This window comes from Lepisma saccharinum, chromosome 10 (genome assembly GCF_977018435.1).
Source record: "Lepisma saccharinum chromosome 10, izLepSacc3.1, whole genome shotgun sequence".
In the NCBI taxonomy this organism is placed as follows: Eukaryota; Metazoa; Arthropoda; class Insecta; order Zygentoma; family Lepismatidae; genus Lepisma; species Lepisma saccharinum.
In genome coordinates this window covers 85,328,998-85,342,624 of record NC_139238.1, presented here as the reverse complement: position 1 = coordinate 85,342,624, position 13,627 = coordinate 85,328,998, and the positions used below count along the sequence as shown (strand labels likewise).

General features: G+C 39.3%; 1 protein-coding gene across 1 annotated transcript in view; it reads left to right on the top strand.

The window, feature by feature from the left end:
• LOC145994005 (uncharacterized) overlaps positions 1 to 13,627 on the top strand; it is a 202,546-nt gene that overhangs the window by 187,610 nt on the left and 1,309 nt on the right. The window contains exons 7-9 of the mRNA XM_083130070.1: positions 5,815 to 5,947; positions 7,238 to 7,387; positions 12,709 to 12,863. Coding sequence (XP_082986196.1) covers positions 5,815 to 5,947; positions 7,238 to 7,387; positions 12,709 to 12,863 — 438 coding nt within the window. The remainder of the gene's footprint in view (positions 1 to 5,814; positions 5,948 to 7,237; positions 7,388 to 12,708; positions 12,864 to 13,627) is intronic.

Here is a 13,627-nt window from a genome sequence, read left to right as displayed (position 1 = left end):
GTTTGTTTTCGCCCCTTCGTTACTTTCATCTAATTACCATTGAACCTTATCGTCGCCATTATCAAAATTAACAGAAAAATGGCTTTAAATAAAACAAATCAACCACAACTTACTCTTCGAAAAATGGAGTTTCATTAGTCCATAGCTCTTAGAAAGTTGAGGTGGTAGTTTCAATTGCACAGCGTTTCATTAGTGGATCAAGGCAGCTAATTCCGTGAACAATGACGTTGTTTTCCGAAAGTCTCAAATATTTGTCTCAGGCAATCACCCTCTTAAAATGGACGCATCTTCCGTGGTGATAAAATGCCACGTTTGGTGCGAGTTCTTTCTGTATATTTTTCCCCCAATGGCATAACGCTGTCGCATTATAATGAAGAGGTCCTGTGCTCGACTCCCCCCTCCTCTGGTGGAATCACAATGCACACGGGTTCGGACTACACATCAAACTGTAGGCTTAGTCCCGATTAGCCTATCTGAGCATAAAAGTGGGTTTAAAACGAAAACTAACAAAATCGTCTTCTGGATACTTCGTGACATAACTTTCTTTCTTTACTTCAACTGCTGTTGTTGTTGTTGATTTGGTGTTTTAAGTCCACTTTATGCACAGTAAGGCTAATCGGGACTGGACCTACAGTTTAAAGTGGGATCCGAACCACTATGTACCTCCACCGGGTATCGAACCCGGGACCCCTTGATTGCAAGGCGACGACGATACCACTGCGCCATCGAGGAGGCACTTTTACTTTAACTGCATCTACAGATTCTGTTTAATGTGGCAAAATTTATGTGTGGGACGAGGATTTCTAAATAGGATAAGCCACTCATTAGTAATTGAATAATTCTGTAGCTTTTTCCATACACAACTGGTTTATTAAAATTTATTCTCTTCAGTATTGTAGTGATTATTGTGATTCCTTCTTATTAGTAGAATAAATATAAAGTTGATATTTCGCATACCATATTGATATTGTAAGACAACAGATACATAAAAATTGTAATGAAATAAAGTAACACTTCTGGAATTGCAATGCAGAGCTAATTAAAACTATATTATACTCTCTAGCATACTTAAACCCGAAGGTTTGTGGCTGCAGCAACATAAGCCTTCCATCTGTCCCTATTCGGGGCAAGATCAATCCAATCTTTCCCATCCTTGCCGATTTCTTTTAGGTCCATCTCAACGTTATCGCTCCATCTTCGTCTTGGCCTTCCTAATGGTCTCTTACCATCAGGTTTCCCAACAAGAATCCTAAAAACTCTTCTTTCCTCTACCATTCGTGTCACATGGCCTACCCAATTAAGTCTTCTTGATTAAATTATTCTAATAATAATAATAATAATAATAATAATTAAAAAGTCGAAATAATGTTTTGTGTTACCGGAGGAAGTAACGCTAAGATGATGTTTTTATTTGTTTATTTGGAGATAATTTTAACCATACCCAGACCGGGATTTATATACGTATGTGGACACCCAGAGCTGCAGCCCGCAAGTTCACCCTAAATTCTGATCTAATCTTGATCATACCCAGCATAATAATTTTGAGCCTCCTAAGCCTACTAACTGCTTTTAATCATGGAAGTATTCATTTGATCACAGTTTTTGTTTCAATAGCTCTAGTAATTACTTTCACTTTCTAATGACAAAATTGGGTTTTTATGGGTTGATAATATGTTAACATTTCTAGCATAGATAATATTCACAAGTAAAATATACATTTTATGAACACCAGAATACACTTATTTAACGAATCATTCATATAGCTATCTCCAAGTATATGTAGGTACTTATTGACTTTGATTGGGTGGGCAATCGGGTGGGCACAGGAATTTTTGGGTGGGCGCTTGCCCACCCGTGCCCACCCCTGTCGCCGTCCCTGTAATAACAAGGTGCACTACGATGCCAGGGGTCCTGGGTTCAAATCCTAGACTGGGCGTGTTTGTTCTTTACGATGGTCCTCTCATCAATTTCACATCACTCATTATCATCTTCATCTTCACGATTAGCCAAAAAGTGTCAGAAAAGCGAAGGAAAATAAACCAAATCAATCATTTATATATTTCTATAGTACGCCGCTTTTCTACCTCTTGGGTTAAATGCGACGATGAGGATGAATGATGAGCCGAAGGAATGGCGATGGGACAGACATGATACAACCATACTTGTCCAAGGTCCGAACCTTGGACCTCTGGTTTCGTAGCATGTTATACTCAGTGGAATTCGCCCGACCCTGTGGCCGAGTGGTTAGCACATCGCGCTGCGACGCCAAGGATCTCGGGTTCGAATCCCTGTCGGGTATGGTTGTTTGTGAATGTCCAATCATCAATTTCATCATTTCATCACTCATCCACATCTTCGCAAATTAGCCAAGAGGCACAAAACGCGAAGTAAAATAAACTAAATCAATCAATCAATCAATCAATCAGTGGAATTCTTAGGAAGAAAAACTGTAAAAGTAGGGTGAAAAGAAGCAAAATTGTACTATGCATAAAAAGCCATGTTTAGGTCTTCTAAAACCTTACAATTATCGAGTTCGTGTTTTAAGTCCACTTTATGCATAGTAAGGATAATCGGGGATTCGAACCACTATGTGCCTCCACCGGGTATCGAAATCGGGACTCCTTGATTAAAAGGCAGCGATGCTACCACTGCGTCATCGAGGAGGCCCAGAAAAACTTACACTCAGTAAAATTAATATTTAGGGACAAGGCCTGCGAAGAGTTCTTTCATTCGGTTGCGCGTGGTCATCACATCGAGTCCCATAGTTTCGAGAGCAGAATTTGCTTCCATATCGCTTTCAAGTATTTCCCAAATTGTCCTCATGATGTTGGAACAGCACAGAAATTTTGGAACTAATACAACAAGGCACATACCCAGGGAAGGGGCTCGGGGGCTGCAGTCCTTTCCCGAAATCCTACAAATATCTGATTTTAATTATGTGTAAGGGTTGAAACGTTACTTGTTAAGTGTTTATATTTCTTAATAAATCTGCCTTGGTCAGCAACTTCGTGTTTTAAACATGGAAACAAGGCTTAATTATATTAATATATATAAGGTATGTATACAGTATAGGCCTATATGGTGTATAAATAGTTTGTCAATTTATAATAGTTTGATAGAAAATATCTTAAGTTTGGGCCCCCCCAAACTGATCAACCTAGCTACGTCCCTGCATCGCGACAATTATTTGTGAACCTCTTCAACCAATTACGTGAAACTGGAAGTGTAGCACCTAGAAAACGTAACAGAAAAAAATCGTTGGATTTGACGAAGGGGGCCTGTTCACCAGATTTGAGTTCTTCAGATTTTTTTCTCTGGGGTAAGCTAAAAGAGACTGTTTACAAGAACATACCGACTACACCAGATGATATGAAACGACGTATTACTGCTGCCTGCGTTGAAATTTCTGATGAAATGCTAGAGTCGTTTTCACGTTCAGAAGACACAATGGGCTCTTATGGGCAATGCTTTTCTTATGGGAAATACGAGCGCGCTGTTGTCAAATTTCTGGATTTACAAATTTAGCTTAAGTAAAATCGGTACCTGCAGTTTTGCAGGAAATTTTGTAGAGAATACGATGGTGAGCACAAGAAACTGTTAACTTGCTTACATAATTTTAGATAAATTAAAAACGCAAATTTTCTGTGAAAACACAATTTTTACATTGTTTTCATTCCTAACGTTGAAACATGCCGTAAAATTGAAGCTTTCATTATGAAAAAAATTGACACTGTTTTTTAATTGTCATAGGTGACGGTGGTACTCAGAATTTATCAATACTTTAAAGCATATTTGCATTAAAAAATATTCAAATAAAGTATGTGGAGATTTTTTATATTCGTGCAGTAGAAAATGTCGTCGCTGGCCATTTTTTGTTCTGTAATTCCAAGTAAAAACTTCCAGCGACAAAGTTGTGGAGAAAATAATGAAATTATTTTTTATAACCACTCAAAGGTTCCCAGAAATATTACTTCCATGCATTTGGAGTTTCTTTTTAACCCGAACCGCGCGCGAAGTAAGGAGACGTTGTCTGGCCATCTTGAGCCGACTCACCGCAGCATTCCGGCTAATCACCACCAAGTTTTCGAGTTATTTTATTTCCATTCAGTAAAAATATGAACTTCATGCTGTTTGTTATAATAGAATTGAAATTACTTAACTTTAATAATTGACAATTATTTCCAATGCTGCTGTTGTGATCAACATTAGTGCTGTCGCAAATACACGTTGTTTTCGTTTACATTACTGTCGACATTAATACTGAAATGAAGATCACCTTTCAGTTTCCAACGTACACATAAATTCATAGACACCATATTAACCCTTGAAAGGCTTTCCAACACGTGACAAAATATGGGGCTTCAAGATAGAAATATGACATGCCTTGCTTGAGTCATTCACGTCTTATCAGTTCACATGGGCCATAACTCATTTGTTTGTTTGGGTTGCAACTTAATCTAACCCATATGCCAAGTTCCCCTTACTTCAGTGAGAGATCTACTTTGGTCTGTTTAGACTTTTTCCCTCTCCCGAAAAAGTGTTTTCAGTTGTGTGAGCTCTGTGATTTTTACTTTTTTAAGTGATTTCTGAAGTGTCATATTCATGCATTACACCCGCGTGTAGTGATCGCAATGGATCATAGTAAAAAGGGTAACTGTAACGTTCACAGTATAATATTAATATTAATAATTACATATAATTATCATTATATATACAAAATATGTAACACCTTCATTGTGAAGGAAGGTCATCATTTCCCGGCGACATGAGCTAGCGCTGTATTGGCAACACTGTGCGGTTTCTCCATAAGCGCCGTTGTGTCTTCTGAACGTGAAAACGACTCTAGAACGTGTGCAGCAATCTTTACATGGCAGACTGGAAGCTTGTATTCAAGCTTGTGGGCTTCATTTTGAACACAACCTTTGAAGGCCGATTCTCTTTCTTCTTCAGAATCCAACGAATTTATTTTTTCACTTTTTTTCTTACGTTAGTGCTGACACATGTCGCAGACAACTGCCGGTGTACTTGTACTAGAATCCTGAACGAAACACCATTGACACTCTAATTTACTCCAGTTTTATTTTGTTACTGTCAATAGGAAACAAACATACGAACATCGTAGCCTCGTAACTAAGCAGTTGAATAGAGCAGACAACTGCCGGTCTGTACAATTTTCAAACTACGACAGCTCGAAAACTACTTTTCTAGAATCCTCAAAGAAACACGATTGACATTCTAATTTACTCTAGTTTTATTTTGTTACTGTGAATATGCATTGTTCCAAGTGCAAGTTTTAGGTGCAAGTTTTAGGTGATTCACCCGGTATACGAGGTAGACTTAGTCTAGGTAAATACTATAAAACAAATTCTTGTATACTGTGTAGTGACTGTATGTAATGTTTATATATACAAGTATATAAGGGGTGACCTTAGCAGAGGGCACCAAATGTCAACCTCACTTCCACGTAGTACACACCAGTAACTTCAATCTTGCAGGCCAACGAGGCTCTGGCGACTGAACCCACTGCCAGTACAATCCTTTACAGCCTTAGTTTTTAACATGAGCAAGGAGATTTTAATCCTGTGAGGCACGTGTTGATTATATGGTAATGGTAATGGGATGGACCTTCACAATGCGAGAGGAGGAAATATCGTAAGTGTTAACGCACCCAAAAATTAAAATTGCATTTCAATCTATCAAATCCAACTATAGGAGCAATTATGGGTGAACCCATTTCCCCCTCAACCTCAATACGCAGAACAATACCCTGTTGTTCTTTTTTCTTCTACTGACTGTCGACTCTTTTTCATGCAGGCTCGAACCCGAATGGATAGCTGCGAGAGCTGACAATCAATTGGACGAGATCCTGGCCAATCTCCGCTCGACGCTCAGGAACGGTTCAGATCCAATTTATCTTCCCTCGGGATACGATTCTTATGAAATGGAGGTAAGTGTCGTAGTTACAGTTGTACCAAGAAGAGAAAAACCTTGACCAACTAGCGAAATAACGTGGACAGTCAATTGTTTACTTCTCGCAATCACCACCGACGAAAATATTCAGCTTGGACCCTCATATATTTCATTCTCAAAAAATTCCCCTTCACGACGATACAAACACTTGGAACTGAATAAATGTGATGACCACGTGTTAAGGAACGTCACACATTATGGCAACACGGGGGCAGGATTTCGTGGCAAGCAGCTGGTTGTCGCCCACCCTCCCTCCGCTTGCTCAAGATTGAATATCCGACGACAGCGTCACAGGGGTTTTCCCTTCTTGGTAGATCGGTACGTCGTTTTTTTTTCTTGAACCTTTTTTGAATAATCGCGACGATGATGATTGTTGCGCAACACCTAAGTCACATGAGCCATCTTGACGGCCTATTACGTTCAGTGTTCAGCTCAAAGTTTCGCCACCAAAGTGAGTTATTTTGTGGACTTAAGTCTTCCTTTGGGAGTGTCCCTTCAACAATTACATCTAATCAGCGTAGCCATCATCGTTGCGATTGGCCAAGCATGGAATTTTTTTTATATATAATGATGAAGACGTAGATAGGCAGGCCATGTGGCACGAATGGGAGAGGAAAGAAGAGTTTACAGGATTCTTGTTGGGAAACCTGATGGTAAGGGACCTGTAGGAAGGCCAAGACGAAGATGGAGGGATACCCTTGAGCTGGACCTGAAGGAAATCGGTAAGGATGAAAAAGTTTGGATTGATATTGCCCAGGATAGGGACAGATGGAAGGCCTGTGTTGCTCCAGCCATAAACCTGCGGGTTTAAAAAGGGTAGAGAGTTAGTTAGTTGGTTATGGGTAATGATGAAGTTCCTTAAGCATAATCAAGGGTGTGCTGAGACTGGTGGAAGTTTTCGGCTGAAATGCCGCTACCATACTACAAAAATCTGGGGGGGGGGCTATAGGGGGGGCTTCAGCCCCCCTGTCGCGCCGTCCCTGGATGTGCGTAACCACTCTACTAAAATAGATGTATCATTTTTTATTATTAGATCATTTGTTTTTACTGATCATTGTTGAATATCTATTCGTGCCTCTCCGATGGCGTAGTGTAACGTCTACGCCTTGTAATCAAGGGGTCACGGGTTCCATACCCGGTGGAGGAACACTGCACAATGGTTCGGATCGCACTTTAAACTGTAGTTCCGGTCCTGATTAGCCTATCTGTGCATAAAGTGTACTTAAAACAATAATTAAATTAAATTAATATCTCTTCATTGCTACAGGTACTTGGTTTTCCAGTCGGTGGCTACCTTCACTTGTTCAACGGGAAGATCTCTGGTCTGTCCACCATCCAGAGGACGGGGCCATCCAACATGACGACAACTGCAGGTGGATTCGACCTTCACGCTAACCTGGGGATAGCGGATTTGAAAGTGAGTACTGTATCAGCCTAGAGTTTATCCTAGATACTAAAATATCTTCCTTGGTCTCTTTATTGACAAGATATCAAATATTTTGTGCGACTTTATTTTACCTAAACAAAACATTCAACAATTTTCTATTTGGTGCATCTTAGAGGAAAGACAAACAAGCGCCTTCTACGTTGCTGCGACTTTACAACTTTGAAAGCATATAGAAATTCATGCAGATAACTTACAGAGTCACTTGAGGTGCCATTGCAAAGCAAACCACATCAAGTTTGTCATACAACATTCATGTTGGGTCGATGTGGCTACCATTTGTAATGCGGCATACATACCACCTGAAGTCGATTTCATTCCAGACTTTCACAAGTAAGTCAGGCGTCAGTTCTGCAGCAGCGGCGGCGTTAATTCGAAGTCTCAGCTCAGCGAGATCAGCAGGTAAAGGTGGTACAAAAACCCGATCTTTAATGAAACCCCACAAGAAAAAGTCTAGCGGAGGCAAATCTGGGGAGCGAGTTGGCCATGCAATTGGACCTGCACGACCAATCCACCAACCTGGGAATCGGGTATCAAGCGAATCTCGGACTTCTACGTGGTAGTGCTCCATCTTGCTGATAGTAAATCAGTGGCGATTTCTCTGGGTGTGTAAGTCGTGTGTCAACGGCCAAAGGATAATGAAATAAAGAAGAAAGTATCTGTACTCTTATAAATTAAGATTTTGAGCGTTTTTCTTCAATTGTCAGTTTCGAGCGCCCGGTAGTTTTCGAACGCGGCGCAGCGCGCAGTGGTTGTCAGGCAGGCAGATCGGTCCCGCACTGCCAGGACGTTGGATAGGAAATACAACGTCTTACCACTGCCAAAACATAGGATGACCGCGCATGCGCACCCTGCCACCCACCAGCATGGTTACCTTCTCAAGGCGTTGTATTTGTTCCCAACGATTTGGCTTTCATTCCGAGGCCATTAGGAAAATGCAGCATCTCTAAATAAGGGAAATTACATGGACTTCCTTATTTCAAGTGCCGAGTTTGATCCCTCATTAAAAGAACATTTATTAAATTCTACAGTTTTTCGCGGTACTTCGGCAGGCATTCTAAATAATTTAATAAATTCAGTTTCGGATGTCCTGAGATATGAAATGTACAATGAAATTTAAAACACAGACTTTGTGGCTATCATGGTCGATGAAACATCAGACATTTGCAAAAAATCTCAGGTGTCAACAGTGTTACGTTCTTTATTCGGCCTCACAGAAAAAAGTCATTGAAAGATTTCTTGAATTTCATGACATGAGCGCCGATATAACTGCAGGAGCTCTTTTTAGTCACGTGACTGAAATAATGGATAAATATAAGTGTGGGGATAAATTAATTGCCCAGACATTGAACATATTAATTTTCTCCTTATCCTTCAAATATATTAATACTTTAAATGAAGTATTTACTTCATTTAAAATAATTTATGTAATTTAATGTTTTTCTAAATATTTATAAAATTACACCAAAAAGGTACGGAGAAAATTTGTAATATTGGTTCACAGAAAGGAGAAGGGGAGGGGTTAACATTCCTTCTTTGTTAAGTTAATTAGAAAATTTTGTAGCATATCCAGATACACGATACCATTTGTGGTTGCCTCCTGGAAGAAAAACGGGCCAAAACACACAGCGAGCACGTTCCGCACCAGTAAGAGTAGTCATTTTCAGATAACAATGCTGACAGCGCTACTGGTGGGCGAGTTCGATATTAATGGACTACGTGAGTCAAAACTTGATGTGTTTTGCTTTGCAATAGCACCTCAATCGACTCTGTAAGCTATCTGAATTGTAAGCGGCACGCCTGTTGGGTTGAAAGTACCTATACTTATCTGCTAGATTGAGACTTTTATTGTGAAGTTTTTTAGAATAGTTTTAACTGTATGTGTAACAGTGACGACAGTATTGAGTGTCAGTGAAATGGCGAAGCCAGGTACGAGTGGTAGCAAGCTATGGAATACTGTAAGCTGTTGCAAGGGAGATTTCATCGAAACGGAGGGTAAGATTATTCGCTGTACTTTCCCTTAAATTTCTTATTATATGAAATTTAATGTATCCCTTTTTATATATGAATGGTATATATTGTGCCTTCATTTAAAATAATATGTTTAGTACAGTGCAAGAATAAATTCTAGTCAATTTTTCAGTTCCTTTTTTTTGGCAAAAATTTTCCTTTTCTTTTTGTCCTTTTTAGAGTAAAATTTGTCCCTTTAAAATCCGGTCTCTAATGATTTAGCTCTCCAAAGTTTGTTTCCCAATGTGATAGTGTTACTAGTTCTGAAAGGTGAAAGTTTCTAAATATATCGCTAGTATTAGCTCTCTACAATTTACTTTCTCAATTAGAGAGTGCAATCAGCTGTCGAAAACATAATTTAATGAATATGAGTGTGAAATTGACTTTCAAAAGCCTAAATTCCTGAACAGAGGAGTGATAATAGCTCGTGAAAACGCACGTTCTTGTGAATTAGTGTGCTATTTTTTCCCCCAAAACCTTATTCCTGAATATAAAAGAGTAGGTTTCCCAAGTTGATCGTGTGTCATTAACTCTCAAAGGGTTAAAGTCCTGACGATAAGGATGTCGTGAACTCTTCCAGATAATTACATGTCGCGTAAAATGAGAAATGGGCCAATCCATGAGTTCCGGGTGTGACAATCACGCGCTTCAAATCCAAATATTTTGTGAACAAAGACATTGAGCTCATCCATATCATCATTATAGTATTCAGAATGATGACATTGTTATCTTTTGGGGCAATTCAAGAATAACGGGAATTCCGGGTGTGACTCACACGACGGTAACAGCTTCATCTACCACCACGCAACTTGAAAACTCTGTGAATTATTACAACTTTTATATCCATCATATTTTGGGAGTGGAAATGTAGATTTTAACCTTTCATCTCATGTCTTTTATTCCAGAGAAAACATTCTTATTTTTACTGTTATTAATTTTCTTAAAAAAGTTCCGGGTGTGACCACTTAAATTTCCGGGTGTGACCTATGTGAATACCTCATTAATTAACTCCATTTAATACCATATTACTCACCTAATACTTTAACTGAACAATATCAAAGGGGAAAAGAACCTCCTCAACTCATAAATTTTAATAATAACCAAATTTATTTGTGAAAATTACAAATGTATTGAGCATTGCTTATACACTGAAGTCTTAATGTAAAAAGGCAACCTTTACCACAGTTTCCACTTCGTTAATCTTTATTCTTAAAGCCATTCAAGGACATGTAAATATTAAATTAGTAACTATTTAGTGTCCCGCAGTAAGCTAAAGTTTAAGTTTAAGACATTTGTACTTGGTGCAGAGTCTGAAGAACACCTTTCTAGAAGGTTGAAACGTTACGTTTAGTTTATGTTTTATAATAAAATAAATTACTCCCTTGGTCAGCATATTGAGTTTTTCATATCATGGAAACAAGACTTAATGATGTTATACTTAAGTTTAAGTTTAATACTGTTTAAATAGTATTTGAACTTATTTTACTTTTTGGGTGTAGGATCACTTTATCATGGATTGTCCCTAATCCTTTTCCACCGTCTGTTTGTGTACAGAATTTCCATGAACATTTATACAGGGTGTCGCAAAACTCTTTCAACAACGCTTGGGTGCTGGTAGATATCATAAAAACAAGTAACTTTTCCCCATAAAGTTTACCTCGAAAGCACTTAGTTTCTGCGCTATAAGCGCTTAAAATCTATCCTGTACGTATGCAACCCAACACAGCAAACGCTTGCTCTGACATAACTACCAGGAGCGCGTGGCAGGGTTGCCACTAGCGTTCCTCGTTAAGAGAGACGACTTGAAAACAACAACTTGGGAGTCTTGCCTGAGCAAAATAAAAATAAAAACATTAATGATACTTGCGATGTTGTAAGAAGCATTGACAGTATTTATAAACTGACCAAGACAAATAATGGGCAGACTGAAATTCAAGATTAGTCATTCTAAAATATCTCCATAATTGATTGATTGATTTGGTTTATTTTAATTCGTTTTTCTGCCACCTTTGGCTAATCGCGAAGATGAGGATGATATGATGAAAAAACAAATGACACCAATATGTAGGCCAGGATTTAAACCCGAGACACCTGGCGCCGTAGCGAGCTGTGATAACCACATCACCACGGAGTGTTTCGTGTATCATGCAATATCAACAATTGCAAGGGACACGAAATCCACGAACGAACAAATGTAAACATGATGTGTTTGCTGCCTTGTCTCGAACACGCAGACTCTAATGTTATTAAATTTATTTATTAGAAAATTATTCCTATCTGTGTTATTGCTAATCGTGTTCGTCTCATAAGGAAATAATTGCAATGCTCTTTTAATTTAATGATTGATTGATTTGCTTTATTTTACTTCGCTTCTTGTGCCATTTTTGGTTAATTTTCAAAGATGGGGATGAGTGATGATATGATGAATTTGATGAATGGACACTCACAAACATCCATGCCCAGGCCAGGATTCGAACCCGGGACCCTTGGCGTCGTAGCGCGATGTGCTAACCACTCCGGCACAGGGGGCGGCTCTACGTGTTCGAAACGAGGCAGCAAACACATCATGTTTACATTTGTTCGTTCGTGGATTTCCCATATCTCACGTGTCCCTTGCAATTGTTGATATTGCATGATACACGAAACACTCCGTGGTGATGTGGTTATCACAGCTCGCTACGGCGCCAGGTGTCTCGGGTTTAAATCCTGGCCTACATATTGGTGTCATTTGTTTTTTCATCATATCATCCTCATCTTCGCGATTAGCCAAAGGTGGCAGAAAAACGAATTAAAATAAACCAAATCAATCAATCAATTATGGAGATATTTTAGAATGACTAATCTTGAATTTCAGTCTGCCCATTATTTGTCTTGGTCAGTTTATAAATACTGTCAATGCTTCTTACAACATCGCAAGTATCATTAACGTTTTTATTTTTATTTTGCTCAGGCAAGACTCCCAAGTTGTGGTTTTCAAGTCGTCTCTCCTAACGAGGAAAGCTAGTGGCAACCCTACCACGCGCCCCTGGTAGTTATTTCAGAGCAAGCGTTTGCTGTGTTGGGTTGCATACGTACAGGATAGATTTTAAGCGCTTATAGCGCAGAAACTAAGTGCTTTCGAGGTAAACTTTATGGGGAAAAGTTACTTGTTTTTATGATATCTACCAGCACCCAAGCGTTGTTGAAAGAGTTTTGCGACACCCTGTATTTTGTAAATGAATATTTACATGCAATTTCGCCTTCAGTGTGAAGAAATACCAGATTTCCTTTCTATTCCTCTCCAGGTTCATTATGCAGTGACCACGACTCTCCTGGGGTTGACGAACGTGACGGTTGGACTGGAATTGACGGCGTCCAATGTGGACCTTCACGTCGACGCCCACATCAAACTCATTGGAATGAACACGACACTCAACAACCTGACGGTCAACGAGATTGGGTAAGTTGGGATTGTCTCTGCTAGATTATACACATTTCCTTGCTTATTTTAATATTTGTGAATCAGCGATTTGATTGTCCACGTCATTCTTCTCAAAGCGTTAATCGATGCTATTCGTCCACGCCCTTATTTATTTTCTGACGATCTAACTATCGCCGTGTCCGAAAGATGCAAGACCGTGCTTGATGCGAGCATACTTCTAGAGTGGTCTTGAAGCTTGGACTGGAAGTGTGTTCCTTGTACCTTTCGGACACAGCCTATGTGTCTCTACACTGCAAAAGAATGGTGCCAAAGTGGCTCAAACAATAGTCCCAGGAAGTCAACTGTTAAATGGTTGCAATCAACAACCCCTTATGACCGAGTGCTTTTGAGTGGTCCACTCGCAGTCACGGCACTACACTGCATGTTTCGTGTTCAAATCTCTTCCTGAGCATGGGTGTTCGATTGTGAGTGTTCCTTAGGCAAATTTTATCCAATCATCAATCACCCATAATACTATTAAGCTTTGTTTCCATGATTAATGAACACTCAAAGCAGAATGTATTGTCAATAAACACACCATAGACTTGACGTTTCAACATTATACCAATGTCTTCTTCAGACTCCTTCAAGTTGGTTCAGAGTGTGAAGAAGGTCTTGCTGTAACGTTGAAACGTTATGTTTATGGTGTGTTTATTTGACAATACATTCTGCCTTGGTCAGCATTTTAAGTGTTTTATCAATCACCAACATCGTCGCGATTTGTGACAGAAATTGTCACTTAA